At 53.9% G+C, this 21025-nt stretch overlaps 6 protein-coding genes across 6 annotated transcripts; 4 read left to right on the plus strand and 2 right to left on the minus strand.

Annotated features, from left to right (window-relative positions):
• Positions 1–1413: 1413 nt before the first annotated feature.
• On the plus strand, positions 1414–1688 carry J4E85_003644 (uncharacterized protein; the record flags this gene model as incomplete). Its single annotated transcript, XM_051467910.1, has 2 exons — positions 1414–1488; positions 1554–1688. The coding sequence occupies 2 exons, from the start codon at positions 1414–1416 to the stop codon at positions 1686–1688; spliced, it is 210 nt and encodes a 69-aa protein (XP_051329069.1).
• Positions 1689–2042: 354 nt separating this feature from the next.
• On the minus strand, positions 2043–2804 carry J4E85_003645 (uncharacterized protein; the record flags this gene model as incomplete). The annotated part of the gene is made up of 2 exons (XM_051467911.1): positions 2043–2559; positions 2614–2804. The coding sequence occupies 2 exons, from the start codon at positions 2802–2804 to the stop codon at positions 2043–2045; spliced, it is 708 nt and encodes a 235-aa protein (XP_051329070.1).
• A 224-nt stretch (positions 2805–3028) lies between these two features.
• Positions 3029–4308, plus strand: MDM10 (Mitochondrial distribution and morphology protein 10; the record flags this gene model as incomplete). Its single annotated transcript, XM_051467912.1, has 3 exons — positions 3029–3125; positions 3179–3457; positions 3506–4308. The coding sequence occupies 3 exons, from the start codon at positions 3029–3031 to the stop codon at positions 4306–4308; spliced, it is 1179 nt and encodes a 392-aa protein (XP_051329071.1).
• A 2318-nt stretch (positions 4309–6626) lies between these two features.
• Positions 6627–8412, plus strand: J4E85_003647 (uncharacterized protein; the record flags this gene model as incomplete). The annotated part of the gene is made up of 2 exons (XM_051467913.1): positions 6627–6904; positions 6957–8412. 2 exons carry the CDS (start codon positions 6627–6629, stop codon positions 8410–8412), a joined length of 1734 nt encoding a protein of 577 aa, XP_051329072.1.
• A 2302-nt stretch (positions 8413–10714) lies between these two features.
• On the plus strand, positions 10715–12709 carry LCB2 (serine palmitoyltransferase component; the record flags this gene model as incomplete). Its single annotated transcript, XM_051467914.1, has 1 exon — positions 10715–12709. The coding sequence occupies one exon, from the start codon at positions 10715–10717 to the stop codon at positions 12707–12709; it is 1995 nt and encodes a 664-aa protein (XP_051329073.1).
• Positions 12710–14002: 1293 nt separating this feature from the next.
• J4E85_003649 (uncharacterized protein) lies at positions 14003–15118 on the minus strand (the record flags this gene model as incomplete). Its single annotated transcript, XM_051467915.1, has 1 exon — positions 14003–15118. One exon carries the CDS (start codon positions 15116–15118, stop codon positions 14003–14005), a length of 1116 nt encoding a protein of 371 aa, XP_051329074.1.
• Positions 15119–21025: the final 5907 nt, after the last annotated feature.

Genomic DNA, 21025 nt, shown 5'->3' on the forward strand with positions numbered 1-21025 from the left:
CCTGGTCGGACCACTGGTTTTCAGTATTACCGGTGTTGCAGAAGACAATGGGGTCTTCCGTGAGTATGAGGTCGCCCCGTCCAAGTGGTCGATTCGCAAATAAACCGCGCCCTCCGAGTGGGCTGTTCTGGGTTTGATAGTTCATTTGGAGCTGCTGATGAGGTAGTGTCCGTTTCTGGCTGTGAAGCTTTACCTTCTGCTTGTGGATGCTGCATTATATGTGCTGAGCACCGAGACAATTCCATTGTTAGGAAGCAACTTCGTGTTAGACTCCATGCAAGACATGAAAGTGAGATCAAGACACATGTTCGAGAACAGATGAAGTGACGATACCTAGACAGCTCATCTGGTTTGGCTCGAGCGCGAAACACAGAGAAGGCACCGCAACGGCAGTGGCCATGCAAAGGCTGCTGTATTTTGTGAACAAAGTCCAGATCTAACGATCCGCGGCGTCATTTCGTATACCAGAGTCAGTTGTGTGATAGCGGTCTCAGGCTCCGCGGTGGTGCTGCAGGCTCAGCAAAACATGCACGTCATGCACGCGTCCTCACATCGCTTGCTCGCCCGCTTGTACCTGCCAAGCCATCAGGGGCGCCATGTGGGGTATCTCCACTCACGCGCGCCTCCAACGCTCACTAGCATCCATTCACAAAGCCATCCATCGACCTCACCCAAAAAAGCAAACCCCCATCGCGCGCATCAGCTGCTCACTTTCTGCCCTCTAGCCTGCCCAAATCCAATCCATAGATTCACCGCGCCAGTCTCGCGGCAATAGGACTAGGCGCCACTAACTTTCGGGCTCGCAGCCATGTAGACACGAGAACACGAGCCCCCATCCGAAACACGTCTAGCCCCACGGAGATGACCAGACCTCTGGGCACGCTGACTGGGCGGCCATCATTGGGCGGGTTGCGGGAGAGTATTGATATGCTTGTTCTTTACGAGATCCTTCTCTTTAGGGGCGGAGGGCCAGAACAGGCTGACGGGGGCAGGGTAGAATGAATGGGGATTAAAAGTCCCTGAGAACCAGTTTTCTGGTCCTACGTGATGCGCGCGCGTGCTGGGCTTCACTTTCCATCGCGGTCGTAGTCGTCGGTCGATCCTTACTTTTGACTCTTTCGCTCTTTCCTAATACATTTTATTATCTTCGTCACTACACGTTCGAGTTTCCGCCAGCATCACTATTGGGTTTCACGTCTGCCGACTGCCGTTACTAGTGCATCACAACGCGACAAGTTGGGTAGCAAGAAAGAAAGTATGAAGGTGCTCGTTGCCTTGTTTGGCCTGGTGGTCGCCGCGCTTGCGCAAGATGCCTCAACCTCAAGCTGTAAGTTTGGTCGACGGCAATAGTTTTGCATGTAGTATGCCTGGAATCTCAACTCTAATCAAGCATCCGATGTAGATACCGGCCCAATGTTCGACCCGGACACGGCGCCTTTCTTTGGCCCTAGCACCATCGTCTATCCCTCCGTCACCGAGTCCGCTCCGGTACTTTCAAACTTACCGACTCTCACACCTTCCGGCAGCACAGTCATGATCTCCATGTCTAGCAGCGCTATGGCCAACTCGACGCTCTCGACTTCAACGCTGTCGCGCAACTCTACAACCTCGCATACCTCGACACACTCTTCCACACACTCATCCACATCGGTCAGGACTACGCGCACGGCGACTCCTACAGCGGATGAGACTTCGGCGAGTGCGTCGGTTCCGGCCGAGACGGGTGCAGGTGTTGCGAACTACCCTGAGACATTTGGTGCTATCGTAGGAGGTCTTTTAGCTGGATTAGCGATGCTGTAGCAGGTTTAAATATCTTTTTAGTAGAGAACAGGCGACTGAAAAATATATGCAGTATGCCATGAAAGCTAGTCGCGCAGAGGTCCAGCAAAGTTGAAGACCAACATAATAGGGTATATTGTGATGTGCTCGTGGGCTGACTCGAGCTTTCCGTCAAAGTCATCTAGCATACTTTTCCCTGGTCGAACCGAACGCCTAAGAAACGCCGTCATGATGCAACTGAACTAAGCTGATCTCGCTTGTTCCTACTCCTCCATAGCTCCAACCTCTGTCACCTGCTCAGTCGCCTTGGTGTAGTAGGCCTTGAGATCGATCTTGAAGTCTGCCATGGCCACACCGAACATCTTCAGCAGCGCTGTTTGATGACTGTTCATGACCTTGCCCTCCTCGGCGATGGTGTGCGGCACATCCAAGATGATCTTGCCCTTGTCGAGCCTCGTTGGCATGCCCCATTTCCTGATGGTAGTCTCCATGCTGTGCGGCAGCGGCACGTCCTCCTCTTCGGGAATCTCTCCACCTCTTGAGTGGACAACACCAGCGGGTACTGTGAAGGTCTGTGTAGCGACAACACCGGCGCGCGCAAAGTCGGTTTGCGAGTAGTTGGCAAAGTACTCAATGACCTCGCTGGGCTCGCGGTTGGTGAAAAAGAGTCCGACATTGCCGTTGAGGTGCTTGGTAAGCTCGGAGAGGTTCGAGAGGTGCTCTTCTGCCGGGCTTAGGCCAAGCGCTTTCGCCATGACTTTGGTCTTTCCGAAGAAGAATCTGCGCATTCGTTAGCCATGCGCGCATTGGATGAAAGCGCTTCCGCAGACATACCGGCTGTCAGCGAACTCCTGGCGAACTTCTTTGAGGTACGAGTTGCGCATGTTCTCTACGGCGAAGACGAAGATGTGCTCAAAGTTATCCGCCGCTTCCTGGACATTGGCAAAGAGCTTCAAAGATAGCTCCTTGCCCTTCTTGTCCGTCTTGGTAAGATGCACGACCTTCTGGCGCTTGGATTTGGGCATGGTGGCGGTATTTCGGGGGTGTTGTGGTTGGTGGTTGCGCTCAGGAAAAAGTTCGAAGTTGCGGTCGCGACTTCCAAAAAATTGAGCGGGGATTTTGGCGAACCCCCGATTGGTGCAACCGCGGCTGCTCCGCTGTGGATCCAGATGTCGCTCTCGCGCTCTCCAAAGTCTACGCACTCAACCTCACCCCAGTCTGCTCGAGATGATCAATCGATAACATAGCGATGTTGGATTTCATGGATAGTGTGCAGCATGCATTCTACGAGGCATCGGGCTGGAACGTCGACAATTCCTATGGCGCACTGAACGCGTCGGCACGGGGTACGTCACACTGGATGTCGCGTTCTAGACTGGATACTGACTGTAGATGACAGCATTGCTCGACTTTGACATACCCCGTGGGCTGCGCATGCAAATCTCCTCTCTCGCGGCCCCCAATTTCGCAACCTCGTACACCCTAGGCAGTGTGGGGGTAGTCGACGGCTCAGTATCCTACCTGTACTCGTCGCTGCCACTACGGAAGGACTTTAGGACGTCCCACATCGACCTCCACAACGTCATACGAGGTTACAAGCATGTGCAAGAGTTGCGGAGACCGGACGAGAAGTGGTCGTGGGAGGTTTGGCATGCTGGCCGCCGGATAGACCGCAAGAGTGAGCTGGATGACACTGCCTTCCCGTACCCCCGCTGAGTCAAGACAGACACCCTGTTGTATGGGCGCATATTCCTACCACAGCAGAGGCTCGAAGCCCTGTACCTCCGCCGCCTCACTCCTACGCGACAGCTGAGGATCGCCGCCGTGAGCGACTCCAATCTCAACAACGGCGGGACGATCCTGACGCTACTGCAAAATGACTTCGGCAAATACAGCACGGAATACATGTACAGCACAGACTCGGCGTTGATGGGCGTCCGGGGTCTTTACAACTTTGGTCCAGGCCCCAGAGTTGCGCCCGCAGAACCCGTTGCTGCAGAGCAGGTGGATCCTGTGCATGGTCGCTTCAGCGCAGGCGCTGAGCTGTACTATGGCATACTCAACAAGAGCGGGGGAATCAGCACAGGGGTGAGGTTCGCCACCCTACCCAACCATGCGGGCTTCCCGTATACCATGACGCTCACGCTCAACCCGTTGATGGGAAATCTCTCTTCCACGTATGCTGTCAAGGCCGGCCCTAACTTGGCCCTGTCCTCCCGCTTCGACTTCAACTTCTACTCCTATGAAAGTGAGCTGCAGCTCGGGTGTGAACTCTGGCGTCTGCGCAGCACAACCGACGTAGATTGGGCGATCAAGAAGTTGCGTCCAGATTGGAAACGCCCAACAACTTCTGCAGATGACGATGTATCCGGCGTGCTGAAGGCTAGAGTCGATCAGGATTGGCATATCGGAGTATTGTGGGAGGGCAGAATCAAGGAGCTGCTATTTACTCTTGGTGCGAGTCTGGACCTAAAGAAGAGAGAGCAAATGGTCCGCTCTGTGGGTGTTGAGCTGCAGTACTCCTCATGAACGATAACACGCACAGACGGCAATATCCCGATCGTTAAAAAGAATAAGTATACCGTTTGCGAAGGAAGGATGCACATCGGATCGACTGCCGAACTGACTCAACCGGCCCAGCCCAGGGTCGTCGACCACTGTACTGTTCGTCAGCGGTTGTTCTAGAAACGCGTCTCCCGCACATGGTCAGGGCATCAGAAAATGTTTCTAGAAGACGATGGCGTCAAACAGTGGGACGCAAACGAGGGCCGTGAGAGCCTTACAGTATCCATGCGAGGGCGACCATGTGTTTTCTGAACACGACATATATTGCAGGCTAGCACTCGAGTAAGTAGCGAAGTGTGCATGATGGCGTAGTCTGGTCCCGAGCGGTGTAACGCTGAAACAAAGTATGGGGATGGACGCTGCTCGTCACACTGCGTCGGTGCTGTTTGGACGTGTTTTCAATGCAGTGGCACGATTCGCAACATTCTGTTACACTTGACATTCTTGAAGGCAAACGGTGGTTGAGCATGCAGAGACGGATGAGGGACTTCCGCAAGTTGGGGGTGCAGGTGGACTGCAGATCCGGTCGAGGCCGCGCTCGGCGCGGGCCATGATGTTGTTGGTGGGAGTCAGTTTTCCGGGTTGGTGGTTGTTGTCACTCGCTTGCCGACGCGTCCACCATTCACACCGCCGTGCCTGGCGTAAGCCTTGCAATTAATGGTGCAGGGAAGCGATCGGTACTATAGATTGACAGCTGTAGGGCGACAAGACGGGCGACGAGCTAAGCTGAGTCGGCACTCTCAAGATCAACGAACTATTGCGGCTTGCCAAATGTGAACAATCTCGATTCCGTGGCTTTTTGACCGAGCGACGAGCGTGTCAGGATGGGAGCGATTAGACGGCACGGGCGCCGATGCTCGTCAGGATCTTTTCTCATGCTCGGCTTACCCGAGCGATCCGCACGAGGCTCGCGATCAAGTCTTCACGATACCGAAATGGGCCCTCTGCCGCACACTGTCAGCACCAGGAATGCGGGCGCGTACGGCGATGCAGGCCAGGTGCGACCGACACAGACGCGTGCCAGGAATACTTTCAACGCCCTGCCGGTGCGCCTTCTCGCTCACGCTCACGCTCACAGTCACGCTCTGGTGTGCCTTGCCCGATCGTTGCCGTAGTGAGCGCTCGAAGACGCAGGGCTTCTCAAACACGACAACGGTAGCGCCTCATGCTCGCGCGTTGTTTGGCCTGTCGGAACACGCTAAAGCGGACCATGAGGACGACGACTTCGCGGCCTTTTTTTTGATAAACGAGCACCATTCATGCGCGCTGTTCTGACAGGTATCGCGATGCGAGTCTGTTGTCGCGGCCAGCCTCGCGGCAAGGATTGCCCTATAGGCGGAGGCCTCCTGAGTCTTGGAACAGAGCCTGTCGGTCGACCCTTGCTGTCACGTCTCTAGTGGCGCGACTCCGAGGTACCTCGCAGTAGTCCCCCTGATCGGAGCTATTGCGGGCAGCGCGTGCAGGCGGGCAGAGAGCACGCCGCACGCGCACCGTCGGATGCTGGTGCTGTTGTGTCGTGGTGTAGAGCGGAGGAACATCCGGTCAGAGTGTTGCGACGAGCATGGTTTGCTTCAGAACATAAGCGTTTTGGTGCGTCACCACTGGTCTCGCGCCTCCAGGGCGGGCGTCGAGCGGTGGTGCCGTTGGGCTAAAACCGTCTCTCTGGCCAGCTAGCGCCCTGCCCAGCCTAAGCTAGCCGGCGCGCACCTTCCCCCCGGCTTCAATGCCCCTTCCCTTAATCTCCCCTTTCCCAACCACGGTCGCTCATTTACATCCAAGGCCCTGCTCCTCTATCCGGATTCCTATCGTCACCTTTGCTGTCGGTGTGGTACCTACATCTTTCTCTTTCTCTGTCGACTTCTGCGAAGTGCCGCCACTCCTTTCGGCCTTTGCCCACGTTCCTTTCTTCACAACCCTCCTTTAGGCTTTGTCTGTCCGCTCCTTAGCACCTCTTCCTTCACTCTTGTCGACTTGGACTCGCTTTCGGACGATCCATCTGCTCCCCGGCCAGCAGCTTCCTTCACCCTTGACCCTTCTCACACGCGCCTGGACGGTGTCTCGAGCTTCTCACACACGTGGATTCTTTCTCCCGTGACATTGAACTCTTACCAGCTTCGCATAGCTCCACTATCTTCACCCACCACCATTGCTTGGACCATTACTTCACGACACTTTACGAACCAAGATAGACTGAGGTGTTAGCTCGATTGCTCCCTCTATATCTCCGACCCCGCTTCGAATCGAGTCCAACTCTCGCCCTCCGATCATCCCCACCACCCAACATGCAGTCAAACGACGACGCAATGGTCTCGCCCACGCCATCTCCACCGGCGTCATCCTCGACTCCGACGCAGGGCTCTGCCCCGCGCCGACCCCCGCGCAAGAGCACCCTCACCCAGCAGCAGCGCAACCAGAAGAGACAGAGGGCCACTCAAGACCAATTGGTGACACTCGAAGTGGAGTTCAACAAGAACCCCACGCCCACTGCTGCTACCCGCGAAAGAATTGCCTCGGAAATCAACATGACCGAGCGCTCAGTCCAGATCTGGTTCCAGAACAGGTAGGAAAAGCGAGCAGCATGGTGCCTGTGCACAGTACTGACATTTGCATAGGCGTGCCAAGATCAAGAACATTGCCAAGAAGAGCATCGAGAACGGTGATGACTGCAACGATATCCCAGAGTCCATGCGACGATACCTTGCCCTCCAAGCCATGGAGTCTGGCAAGTCAATCGGCACTAGTTTCCTGGGACGCGCAGGCGGTATGCCATACGGAAGTGGCATGCTTCTCAACACCGATGCCAACAACTCCAAGGTTGTCATCCACCACTTTGCTTGCCGCTCCCTCAGCATCGGTAGCTGGAGACGAGTTGGACAGAGCGCCATGGACCTTGTGGTATTCTACTCACCTGAGAAGTGCTGCATCACCTACTACATCAACAACGACTCCGCAGGATACAAGATTGAGTACCCATTCTCATACATCAAGAACATTTCACTGGAGAATGGCGACATGACCGCAAACGCCGAGGGTGCGTCGCAACGCCCCGGAGGCCTGATTGTCGAGCTCAACCGCCCTCCGAACTTTTTCATGGACTCTTCCGGTTCGGGAGGATTTTTCCAATGCGGCGACTTTACCGAGGACCAGCAAGCATCAAACATTATGTTGCACCATTTGGGTGGCCACCCGAAGGTGCTGAGCGGTCAGTTGGCGAAACTTGTCTCACTGGAGTCGTTTCAGAACCGACACAACATGTTCGACCCAAACACATTCGCCGTCTCGGCACCGGTCTCGCCCATCAACCACCGGCCCGCGTCCCAACCAAACCACCTCCAGCACCCGCATCACATGGGCATGTTTCAGGAGACGCATCTCGCACCTCAACCCTTCCAACCGCGTGGTCACAAGCGCCAGCGAAGTCGTTCAGTGCCTGTTGCGATGGACTTTTCTATGCTTCGCAACCCGATGCCATCATTCTTGATTCAACAAGAGCCGTCGCCGTATGTTCCTAACCCTGAGATCTTCGCGCCGACGCCCCAGAGTGCAGGCCCCATCGGCCCTCACCTGAGCATCGACACTTCTGCAGGGTACGGCATGGACTACCGACAGTACCCCATGTCCGCCACTACCGCCAACTCACCTTCGGAGTACGGCACGCCTTCCTTTTTCACATCGGGTCCATCGAACGACAACATCCCGGCATCCAACTATGGCCAGTACAACATTCCTCCTTATGTACATACACCTATGGGCCCGCCACCTTCTGCATCTCACCACTCACCTATGCCGGCGATGAACCACCCTGACCCTATCATTGCTAACCAGTCACCACCACTGGGATCTTTCGGTCGTGACAACCACAATGATGTATACCCAATGTCGCACGACAACGGCATGTCCGACGAGGCTCTGCAGATGACAGACATGTACGCCAAGCAAAATCTCAACATGCCGTTCCGGTCACCAATGATGGATGACAACGTCGACGACTTGGACATGCAGAACCTGGTGTCATTCGGCTCGTTAGACCCGTCAAGCATGTCACCGGAGCATCACCAGATGCAATGAGCAGCCCGCACAATACCGTCTGTTTGTCAATTATTCTTTTGCGTGCTCTTATACCCGGTCGCGGTTGCTTTCTTACGAGGAAGCTCGATGCGTACGTCCTGCCGCTTGGAACAGTGGCAGGGCATTTGCGGCTCTTGCTCTCCATCATCGCTCATACTTAATGTGGTTGTCATCTCTCACATATTGGTCTCAAATCCTTGGATCTACAAAGCCATGGGATTTTCCCGTCGCTTGCAGGAAGCCACCCTTCCACTACTTTCCATCACTACTCTTCGTAACGCAGGTTGAACGACCACCATACAGGGACTGGTTATTGAACACGGCGTTGCTCAGGATTGGGTAGGCTTGGAACTATACAGAGAAATGGCGGACTGGTGGAACCTGCGCTGGTGTTGGCAGACGTCAGCGGCATATGCTGGTCGTCTTTTTTCCTTTTGGATTGTTCTTTTCATTGTTCATCATCTCTTCTTTTTCTGTTGCGAGCTAGCCATTGTTTCATATGTTGCGTGCATCTCGGAATTTTCTCTTGTCGGGCTCGGCTGGCAGGTGGAGGGATTGCCATTTTAAGGAGATCTTGAGCTGCGGGGGTTGTGGTGGATTACAGAGCCGCTGCGCGTGCTTGAGTATGTAGCTTTCAAAGGGGTCTCCGGTAAACAGCTGTTCTTCGAGATCAGTAAACAAATACATTACATTACTTGAACCGACCTGGGATGGTGCCAGCAATGTGCTATGCGGAGGTGTGTAGAGCTGTCAAGCAGCGGGGAAGTGCCATGTTATAGCAGAGTGAAATTACGATGGACAGGTTGTCTCGTATCTGCGGTTGCGAGATGAAAGTCCATCGTAATTTACAGCGAATCCTCGCACTAGGAAGGGCTACACAGCCCATTTGACAGCGCATTAATGAGAGTGGTCTCGGGCCAGCCCGTTGAACCTCCACAGGATGATTACAAAATCGGGAGGGCCAATCATTTGCTGGAAGGCTGTAACATGTTATTTCATGCTACACAGGCGTGTGTAAGGAGTGTAATTGTCGCGTGGTGACTGCTGCGCAACGGCGGCACGACGTCTTCAAATATGTGGCCGCATGTGCTTATGTGCTAGTCTATGGTGTAGGCGAAGCCGGAAAAGGAAATAGCACTGCAATAAGATCGTCGACTATGCGTGGTGGTGTGAGTGCCGCAACGCTTACAGCGTGCCAAGAGGTGGGCATCAGTGGGCGAGCACGTCGTGGCTGACAGCAGACAGCAGACAGCCATGCGTGGATGACAGAGCATGCGGTGATTATGTCAGGCTTGTCAGACCGAACCGTTGCTCAAGAACTGGGTTCAGAAATTTGATGTAGTCGATGACGTGCGGCGAGGCCCGTTGGCATCGCAGGCGCGCAGGCACATCGCAGACAAGCTCTGGACCCGCGCGATTATGGCCCGAGTCGCAAGGCTTTTCAGGCTCGGACGAGGTACGGGTCTAGTCTGGCAAGGCTTGCGATGCTCGGCAGGCGAGGAGGGCGATTCGAGGGCGAAGTGGCAGCGATCGGCATCGAGTTCCCCTGACGTTGTGCCCCAAGCGGCGTGGTGCCGAACGGGACAATGGGGCTGCTCATTTCACGTTTCGTCGGGCCAACCAGCTCGCCGCTGCTTTTCGACTGCACCACCCCTTGCCTCGACGCTGATAAGTGAAGTGCCAGCTTTCTTCTCTCGCTCCACACCCACATCTTGTCGCTCATTACTTGCCCGTTGGTGTTGATCGTGCCAGGACTTTCACGCCATCTCTACGTCACGACCGGCGGCGCAGAAGCTTGGTGGTTCGCAGCAAACGGCCGCGCCACTCAGGAACACGAAAAGCGTTGCGACAGCCCTTCACGTACTCCGCAGTACCAGTCAAGCCTCTGTTTATTGCACCGCGAGCAGCACGTAGGTCCTTTTCCTCCAAGCGTCCGCGGCCTCCCGCTGCACCTGCCCAATCCCAGCCTCCAATCTCTTTCCCAGCTTTCGTCTATCTCCTGCACGCTATCCGGCACTGCCGCTCCCCGGCTTTGTCCACGCTCCGGGTGCATGAGCGCGTCAGTACAGTCCTACTAAGACTGCCCTTCACCCACCACTGTCCCAGCCGCTGCTCGCCGACATCCTCACGCAGTGCCGCCAATTCTTCCTCGAGTCGCCTGCTGATCCCTTTCCCGTCTAGCTCCTCCCGCGACCTCCTGCATTCTTCACCGCCAGCTCCGCCGTGGGACGATACTCGAGCCTACACCTCCCTGCGTCTGCCCTGCCTACTCTAATACCGCCGTCCGAGAGCAATTGCTGCAATGCCTGTCCGAAGCATCAACCCGTTCGCATCCACCGCCCCTGCTCCCCCCCTCGATCCCTCCGCCGAGAAGCGCGAGCCAGCGCGTCGACAATCCTTCGCAAAGGGCAACAAGTTCACATCCCTCTTCGGTGGCTCCCCCAAGTCCCGGACCGACGCTGCCCTCCTGCGCGAGGCATTCGTTGCCCAGCAACAGGCCCTGCTCAATAACCCCTCACCGTCGCAAATTTCCCTCCCGACCATCAACCTGACCACCGCGACCGGCGAGAAGATGCCCACGGAGCCCAAGACCCTCTTCCAGCCGCCTTCGCCAGAGGAGCAGCGCCGCCTCGCACGAGCACACGCCCAATTCGGTCCCCTTGGCTCCCAGAAGCACCGCTACCTCAGCAAGTTCGAGGGCGAGTTCGGCGACCCCATCGAGGACGAACCGCCATATTATTTCCTTTTCACCACATACATCAGCTACTTAATCCTAATAGTATTCGGACATGTTCGCGACTTCTTCGGCAAGCGCTTCAGGAAGCAACACTACAGCCATCTGCAGGAGAAGGACGGATATGCACCCCTCAACAGCGACTTCGACAACTTCTACACCAGACGGTTGAAGATGCGCATCAACGACTGCTTCTCGCGACCCACGACCGGTGTCCCTGGACGCTTCATCACCGTGCTTGACCGCAAGTCAGACGACGGCAACAACACCTTCAAGATGCTCGGTACCACCACGGAAACCCTCAACATGAGCTCCTACAACTACCTCGGATTTGCCCAATCAGAAGGTCCCTGCGCAGACGCCGCCGAAGCTACCATCAGGAAATACGGAATCTCAATGGCCAGTCCCCGATCAGACAGCGGTACTTCAGACCTCACTGTCGAGGTTGAGGACCTCATCGCCAAGTTTGTCGGCAAGCCAGCTTCAATGGTCTTCTCTATGGGTTTCGTTACGAACGCTACCACATTCCCCACCATTGTTGGAAAGGGCTGCCTCATGATCTCCGACGAACTCAACCACTCTTCCATCCGATTCGGCGCTCGTCTCTCCGGTGCCATGGTGACAATGTTCAAGCACAACGACATGCGCGATCTCGAGCGCAAGCTCCGTGAAGCCATCTCGCAAGGTCAGCCCCGCACCCACCGCCCCTGGAAGAAGATCTTGGTCGCCGTCGAGGGTCTCTACTCCATGGAGGGCACCATGTGCAACCTCCCCGGTATCATCAGCCTGAAGCACAAGTACAAGTTCAACCTGTTCGTCGACGAGGCCCACTCTGTCGGTGGTGTCGGCCCTCGCGGACGTGGTGTATGCGACTACTTTGGCATCGACCCCTCGGAAGTTGACATCCTCATGGGTACATTGACGAAGTCCTTCGGTGCTAACGGTGGTTACATCGCCGCTGAGAAGCCTATCATCGACAAGCTCCGCACCTCCAACGCCGCTATGCTTTTCGCCGAGTCACCCGCACCACCCGTCCTCATGCAAATCTCCTCCGCTCTCCGTATCATCGACGGTTCCATCGTTCCCGGCCAAGGTGAAGAGCGTCTCCAGCGTCTCTGCTTCAACTCGCGCTACCTCCGCCTCGGTTTGAAGCGCCTCGGCTTCATCGTCTACGGCCACGACGACTCGCCCATCATCCCCGTCATGTTGTACAACCCCGCCAAGATGCCCGCCTTCTCCCACGAGATGCTCAAGCGCAAGATCTCCGTCGTCGTCGTCGGTTACCCAGCTACACCCCTCGTCTCATCACGCGCCCGCTTCTGCGTCAGCGCCGCGCACACCAAGGACGATCTTGACCGTATGCTCACGGCTTGCGACCAGGTCGGCGAGCTTCTCCAACTTAAGTTCAGCAGCGGTGTTGCTGGCGGTGCGGAACCTGAGGACCTTCTCGAGATGAGCAAGGCCGCGGACGATAACAAGGAGACGATGCCCAAGCCCCCCAGGTGGAGGATCGAGGATGTGCTCAAGAGGACTGTTGATGATGTTCAAGGGACGCTGCGGTAAAAGAATTACATGTTTATATATGTCCTACGCAGCATCTTTCCTTGTATCATCTTCTCATCAATGCTTTTTGTCATCCCGACCACACTTATTGGTTTCACGACGTTATTCAGCAAACTTTTGGAGCATTTTGGCGTCCGTTCTCGTGCGCGTTGGCCTTGTTCTGGCGCGTGTTTGCTTGCATGTATCATAACTCTTTCTCGATTCAATACCCTCGCTGTTGGCTTTTTTACACTATTAAACTTTTTTTTATGTCCAGTATGGCATTGCCACTTTTTGTCTGGAGATGTGGTGATGTTTTGCGTTTGATGGATATGATTGCGAGTTGTTTTTCTTGTCTGTGTTTGTGATTGTGAACATGCATTTTGACGTCGTGGTGACTAAGTGGTTGGAGTGGGTTCTAGTCGGTAATCGTAATGTGGTGGATGAGTGATTGGGAAGGTAGAGGGTTGATGATAGATGGTAGATATGTATATGGATGAGATGGTCTATAGACATATGGTGGATACTGTAGGGCGATGAATGTAGTGATAACACTAGACTACAATCATCGCCCTCCAGTATCCACCACATGTCTATAGACCATCTAATATGGATACTAGAGGGCGATATGAGAGATAAGCGGCGCGGGGATAGTGAAAAGACAATAAATATCATGATGAGCACACACCTCTTTCCTTAGTTTGAACGTATCACACTTGGGTTTTCGCACAAGACTATGCCTTTTTGTCTTCTTTGAGATATGACATGTTTGATATGCTGGTTTGTCTATGTTGCCTAGTCTGTTCTTCTTCTTCTGTGTTTGCTTGGTTGGATGTTGGATGTTGGATGTAAGACGGCGTATATGAGGTGAAAAGCATAGAACAGCTGTTCGTGATGGGTAGGGAGTGGGTTGGCTGCAAAGCTGGAGGAAATATGTGATGAGGCTCTTTGACGGACGGAAGAGGATCTTAGTTAAGTGTGGTGAAGTTAGCTATAGGGTATGTGAGGACAACTTGATCTTGCAGTTGGTAGCAAAATAGGAGATCACGTCGGTAATGTAGTAGCATGCATATAAAGGAGGCGAAAAGAGATGTCCAAGTCAACAAGAAGATTATTGCAAGACCGATCCTACTGTGTAAAGTAAAGTCACGCCCAAAGATCACAACATCACCAAATTGTCAAACAGGTTTCCAGGTATCATAACTGCGATTCAACAATCAAACTATATACAACTCAAAAGTTCTCATAACCCCCTCATAAACATTCATACCACATCATCCATCGCTAGGCAAAAGCAAACTCACATCCAAGCGTTTAACCGCGGGTAAGAGTAAGACCGTAAGCAGACAGAATCTCGTTGACAGGCTGGAAGTAAGTGACACCTCCGCTGGAGCAGTCACCAGAGCCACCAGAAGTGACACCCTGGGCCTGGGCACCGCTGTACCAGGAACCGCCAGAGTCACCGGGCTCAGCGCAGACGTTGGTCTGAGTAAGGCCAGTGACACGGCCCTCAGCGTAGGAGACGGTGGCGCCGAGAGCGCGGATAGTACCACAGAAGACACCGGTGGTGGAACCGGAGCGGCAGACGCTGCCGCCGGTGGCGGTGGCGGTGCTGCCGGAGACGGGGAGGGTGCTGCCGGCGTAGTTGTTGATGCGGCCCTGGTACGTGTTGCCAGAGGTGCCGCGGATGTACGAGTAGTCGTTGCCGGGGAAGCTGGAACCAGCGAAAGTACCGATGGTGGCACCGGCGCTGGTGGAGGCAGTGTTGCCAGTGGTACCGCAGTGGCCGGCGGAGACGAATCCACCGGTGACGGAGAAACCGACGGAGCAGCGGCCGGCACGGTTGATGTAGTAGGCGTCACCACCGCGGATGGTAGCGAGGACGGTGGGCATGGCGGCAACGGTCTTGACCTCGTACTCGGAGTCGGCGAGACCAACCTTCTTGGCGAGGTCGGCAGCGGACTCGGTGCTGTCGGCGAGAGCCTCGAAGACGAGCTTGTTGGAGGCAACGTCGACGTAGTAGGCGGCGATACCAGACTCGGAGCGCTTGGCGGACTCGATGTCCATGTTGTCAAGAGCAGCCTTGGCCGCCTCAAGCTTGGAGAGAGGGACCGAGACGAGGAGGGGCTTAGCACCGGCGGCCTCGACCTCAGAGGCGGAGGCCTCGTCGGTGACGGCAACGGTGAGGTCACCGTCAACGAGGTAGGCACCACCGAAGGAGGCACCGGTGGAGGTACGGAGCTGCTCGATGACATCGGTGGCCTTGAGCTCGCGGGCAACACGGGCGTGGGCCTGCTCGGCATCAAGTCCAAGGTCGCGCTTCATGGCAGCGAGGATGTCGGGGTGCAGGCTGTTGGCAGCAGTGGTAGGGGCACCGTAGACGATGGGCAGGAAGACTGCCACGGCAGCGAGGAAGTTGGTGAGAACCATGGTGAAGATACCGAACGTTTGATGTTGTAGAGGCGAGAGCGAAGGTAGTAGAGTGAGTGACACTGATGAGAGTGATGATTTGAAAACGACGGGAATACCCTCCTATACTTATACTTCTTCGTCCACCTCTGGCGTCGTGACTTGCATCATGTCGTCGTCCGTTGCTGTGCAAGATAGAGCCCTAGCTCGCATACACGGCTGTGAACTGCCTCCTTCCTCATCCGCTACGTGGTGTGGTCCCACGTGCTTGCAGTATCAGAAAGGTAGTCTCCAAAAGGCACCTCACAAGAGCTGTAAATTGGATCGACCGCTAACCAGAATATCTCCTTCCTCTTCCGCTGCAAGGCATGTTTACCCCGGGGTGCTACGTTTCAAGAGTATCGGAAAGGTAAACCCCATAGGGCACCTCACAAGACATTGCCCCCACGGTGTTACACCCAAACAGGCACCTGACAAGAGATTCGCCCCTGGAGGCCATCGAGCTATCGATGTAGCAGCTCTTAACACCAAAGTTAACGGTCTGCAAGCACCCCTACGCTATCCAGGTACGCGAATCCGTTCAGGAAGGAGGTTGAGATACGACAGAGATCCGGTAGGGGTAGATAAGCGAGCTGGTCGGATAATGTGCCAGCCTTAGGGAATAACCCCGCACGGGCATATCCGTTCATGCAGAAGCCATACACACCTCTTTACCATACCTTCCTGATTCATCATGTGTCCCGCTGCCAAGAGCCAAGACCTTTATCTTCTAATATCGAGGGGCGCTTAGCAGATAGGAGCTTTTGCGATGGCTCTCTCTATTCGCCGACTTTCTTGTAGTGCCGGTAGTTTGGCGTTCTACCCTCTTGGCGAGCTCGGGAATTGCAAGGGCATAGTCCACCTATTCTGGTGTTTGTTCGTAGTCCAGGTAAATGGCCAGTAGATATGCGTGTTAATCGTGGTGATCGTCACTGGCAGCTCCCCAGGGTTGAACTTGTGCGCGTAGCGACAGTGTCTAGACTCGTAGAAAATCCCTATGAGTCAGGGAACTTTGCCGGTTCGTCGCTGATCAAGAAGGGTCCAGCTGCTTCTGAGCGATCAATCCTCGTGGTCTTTACCATTGGTAAATACGCGGTGGTAGAAGTTCAGTTAGCTCCAGCGCCGCCCGTCGAATACTAATCAACCTAGAATCCTGCTGCAGGAGGACCACAACTTCCTGCACACATGTGCTGGCGCTGTTCGGTCTACTGTATGGACGTTGTTTTTCCGCGTTACTAGTATCCGCAGCAGTTGTGAAGGATCAGAAGGGAGGGTCGCTCCGAGCGGGTCCTACACCCTCCTCCTGCCGGTACTCGTATTAGAATGCAAGCTTCCAATCAGCGCGAGGCGTTGGCAAGTATCCGTCAATGCAACCTCGGAAAACTAGATGGATGAGGGATAGCATACACATTGCCACAACCGCTCGTAGCGTCCTCATGCCCAGCCGTTTGCCGTGCCTGAACCAAGGACGGCTGGTACCTGGCTGCAAGCGTGGTGGCTGCAAGCGTGACCCCGTATTGCGCCATCGTTCTACAAGCCGAGGTGAATTCGCTGCGCACGTGGGTGCGATGAAGTCAACGGCGCCTGCGCCATGTTCGAAGTTGAGTCGAGTGGCAAGATGTTATGCTGCTGTATCCGCATTTGTGAAATGGCTGATGAGACGTGATGTGTGAGTACCTGCGGGTGCAGAGGTGATGGACGGAGGGGCAGACGTGGCCGACGCCGGCGAACATCATTTCCACTAGCGCAACGCTAAAACGCGCGACGTACCAGACGGGAAGGAGCTATACGTTGATGTCATGCGGACATGAGACAGACGGGTAAAAAGTAACATATCAAAACCAGAGAGCTTATTGGAAGGTAAGAGCTTTGTTGTGCTGTAAAAAGTGTATTGCACTCCACCTTGATGTTATCGCAGATCTAACGGCAGCCGAACCCACCCGGTACTAAACATCTGTTCTAACATCGCATCGGGGAGCTTCACTACAAGTACCAATGAACTTCATATACCATCGCTGCACAGACTGGACATTGCCTCAACTTTTCCACATGCGTTTGAGTTGTATCAAATGTTCTCGGAGCCACTTCCTTGACCTTTGGCTAACACGTTGCCTTATCCTGTTCTTCGTAGTTGTGGCCGAGGATTCATGTAGACCAGAGCCAGCGGTGTGCCCGTGCGATGCTTCCGTCTGTCCCGGCTCCAGCACTTCTTCCGAGGGCTGGATGTTCGTCCTCTGAGGGGGTGTCTCCGTTGCTGCATCCGCTGCAGGTGTTGCCCACGCGGCCTGCGCATCTGTGCCCGGTGCGAGATTTTGACGAACCTCACTTCGCTCGCGATTCTCACGTGTCAGTCTTTGAGACCTCGTGCGCATAACGATACCGTCGTCCTTGTCATCTTCTGTGGGCGAATCTGGGCTCTCGGTGGTTGACTGGCGCGTGTCTTCAATGCTTATATTCCTTGGCGCGTCTAAGGAAGGGGCAGAGTTGTCCCTTTTGATGCCAGCAAGATCTTGTGAGACGTCTTCGGAATTTGATTGTTTCAAAATGGCATGCAGGATTTCCGAAAGATCAGTCTTGATAACGTTAATCATTTCCCGATCACCGGGTGCGCATCGAAGCATCTTCTTCTCAATAATGTAGAGCAATTCTTTCGCAAATGTAGTCTGCGCACTCAAGCACTTCAATGTTTCCAATCGCTGTGTGAAATTTAGTACCAGCTTCTGCTTCTTGTCGGTAATCTTACCTCTTGAACAGCCTTTTTCACGCGCGGTTCCTTGTGTCCATCTTCCGTCTGCTCGATATTGAAAAACTTGTCAGTATACAGATGTTCGTAAGTGATCATGTCCTCGTCCTCCCTATCGAAACTGAATTTCGCAACTTCATCATACCCTTGGAGGTACCAAACGCAGAACTCTAAGAATACGCATCCCAAGGACCAGATATCGTATCTTTGGGAGATCTTGTCGTCCATATCGAGATCGGGCGGTCGATAAGCCAGAGTATGGCCATCGATATCTGAGCGCGGAACAACCGACTTCGAGAATTGGGAATGATAGCGCGTGAGACCAAGATCGGATATCACGAGGAGATTAGGATCACGTCCGTGGTTCTGAAACCAGAGGATGTTCTCAGGCTTGATGTCTCCATGCCTTCCCCAATGGCGCTCGGCTTTGATAAGCGAACTAAATGAGGATGACCTTTCATTCATCTGCCATGTAGTAAGCCCATGAATTCGACTGACTGCTTTTGCAAGGCCCAAACATTGTTCGGCAGCCCATCTCTCGTCCAGGATAGACGGTGGTCTTGAGGAATATCTTTTCCAGAACTGTGCGAGGTCGCCGTCCGCCCATTCGAAGAGGAGGTAATACTGCGATCCGTGTTGAAATGTAAGAAGAAGCTTGATCAAATGCTTTTCTTTCTGTAATTGCGTGCAGGTTTTCTCGAGTGCAGAGAGTTCTTCTCTGTAGGCTTTGTGATCCTCGGCCTGTATAGCTTTCAAAGCAAACATTGGATTGACCTGGGACTGTAGGGCTTAGTATCAGTCATGACAATGTACGGAATAGGGACTAACATTGGATGATGGACAGTTGTGATGGTGTGGATGGATCTAAACCTTATGCACAACACCAAATCCGCCACTAGACTTGTACTCGAAAGTCTTCCAGGGAAGCCGAACATTCGACCCGAACTCGTACGAACATAGTCGGTCGTCTTTGATGTCAAAGAAAGGAACGAAGAAGATCTCCTGATAAAGGCAAAAGAGGTCCATGTCCCTTCTATCCCAATTCGCCATTAAGCATCGACGTTCTGAGCTTCGAAGTTTGACCCACCCCTTGCTCCCACTTGCTAAGCCGTCAAGCGGCAGCTGGTCGTCCCATATGTCTTCTCGTATGAAGTCATCAATATGATGAACTTGTTTCATGAAGACCAAAGTCCCTAAGATTCGACGCCGACTCCTACCCGAACTTGCATTTACTATACAAGCAAACTTATCTTGCAGTTCTCTAACTGTTGCGGGACTGTAGATTTCGTCCAAGAGTAACACGATCGATTTGAGATTAAATATAGTTTCGAACGAATCCATGGGCAGATATTGCGCCGACATCTCGTCAGACTGACACGAGTCCAAGGATTCTTCCGTTTGTTTCCGTAGGCGACACTGTACAGACGTCGCTTCTGGCGGCTTCTGCATGTAAGCGGCTTGGCGTTGCTCGCGTTCGAGAAACACTTCTCCAAGAGAATTGGATACGATGGAATCGTAGTCGCTTGGTATCGAGGAAACCCTTAGGCGATGGTTTGCAGCTGCTTCGAAGCCCATATCTTCAACTTTGTGGATCGAAGACTCTTCATCGCTCCGACTGCTTTCCAGACCAGTGATCTGCCCATTTCCGTAGTCATCATCGTGTGCTGGGCGACTTTCGCCTTTAACGTCGGCGATGAAGATATCCGGGCCACCGCCAAACTCGTTGTCGTAGTGAAGTGGCCTTCTGGTTTTGAAATAAGTCTCGAGATGACCTGAGGTCAAAGGTAGGGTTGCGTTTCGTTGGTGACGTGAGCGTGATACGTCGGAGGGCTGAGCGGTTCTATCGACATGCGTATCGTAGTGGAGAGTGTCCATCTTCAGCGCTATGTGTGCAACCATAGCTCCCACACATTGGTTCTCGTTCACGTTTGCTCAGTGTTTTGGAACACCAACTCGGGTCTGTTCACATAACGCTCAGAAGGGCCGGTCCTTTCAATTATGACTGAGCGCAGTCGAAGAATTCAGTGGAGTGTGAGATTGGCGCACCCAAATAATCGCTCTTGAGTCTGTACTGATCGGGCCTGGAATAGATTTTAAGCCTGTCTAGCGGTCGGAATTTTGCACATCTTGAGCCCATTAGGCACTGGCCGCCTCCCCCAGTTCGCTCATTGCAGGTAGGCGACAAGGTTGTGATGTGCAAGCACCTGTTCATCTGTCTCGAATATGATTGGCGTTGGGGCCAGAACACTGCATGTAATGGCGCACGGCTCAAAACCAGCACAGCCCCACATACCCGCCCATGAGTCGATCAGCCGATGACGAAGAGTGCGCCGTGCCCCAGGTGAGTCTTAAGTATTCCAGGAAGCATTTTATGGGGTAAAAGACGTTCCTAGAATGGTTCAGACTTTCGGCTCTTGGAGTGTATTCTGTTACGGATCCGGAGCAAAGTCGCTTGGATGAGCTTTGAACTCTCCAATACATATGAATACAGTCCCGCTGCGGCGAAAGCTGACTCTGAGAGAGCCCCCAATAAACCCTAGAAGGACCAGGAATTTGAGACAATAAGTTTTATAGAAGTACGAGCCGTTCGAGAAGCCTGATTGAAGTCATGCTGGCGGCAGACCGCGCGACAGATCCCAAGGTCACCTATGTCGCGCTGCGAACACTCTCACCCTACCCTTACAGGGGTTGACCGCATTTCCTAAACAGTGCAATGGTAGTTCTGATGCCTGATTTATAAAGGGAAGGCTGAGTGGTTTTGGTTGGGTAAGCCTTGTTGCGCCATCAATATGTTGTTGCATCAGCACAGCCCCGTGGCCGCAACCGGTGAAAGCTCAGACAGCCCCCATGCTGGCGTTATCCAGTCAGGCGCAACCTGTCCCCTCTGACAGTTATAATACGCGGACATCGCCCGTACCCTGGACCCGGCTACGTCTGCTAGCGCTCGCCACGTGGGTTTATATGTCCTTACCTAGGTATTGTCTCTTCGCTCAGTTTTGCCTCTTCGCCATCAAAACCTTTTGGCTTCATATCCTGATCATTTTCAATGTCCAAATGGCATCTAAGAAGCGTACGCGAAAACACGAGTGTGAAGGTCTACACAGAACATACCGACCGCATACATCCTCGAGATCTTTCGGAAAGCC

This window comes from Alternaria conjuncta (assembly GCF_024043145.1).
Source record: "Alternaria conjuncta strain BMP 0040 chromosome Unknown scaffold_4, whole genome shotgun sequence".
In the NCBI taxonomy this organism is placed as follows: domain Eukaryota; kingdom Fungi; phylum Ascomycota; class Dothideomycetes; order Pleosporales; family Pleosporaceae; genus Alternaria; species Alternaria conjuncta.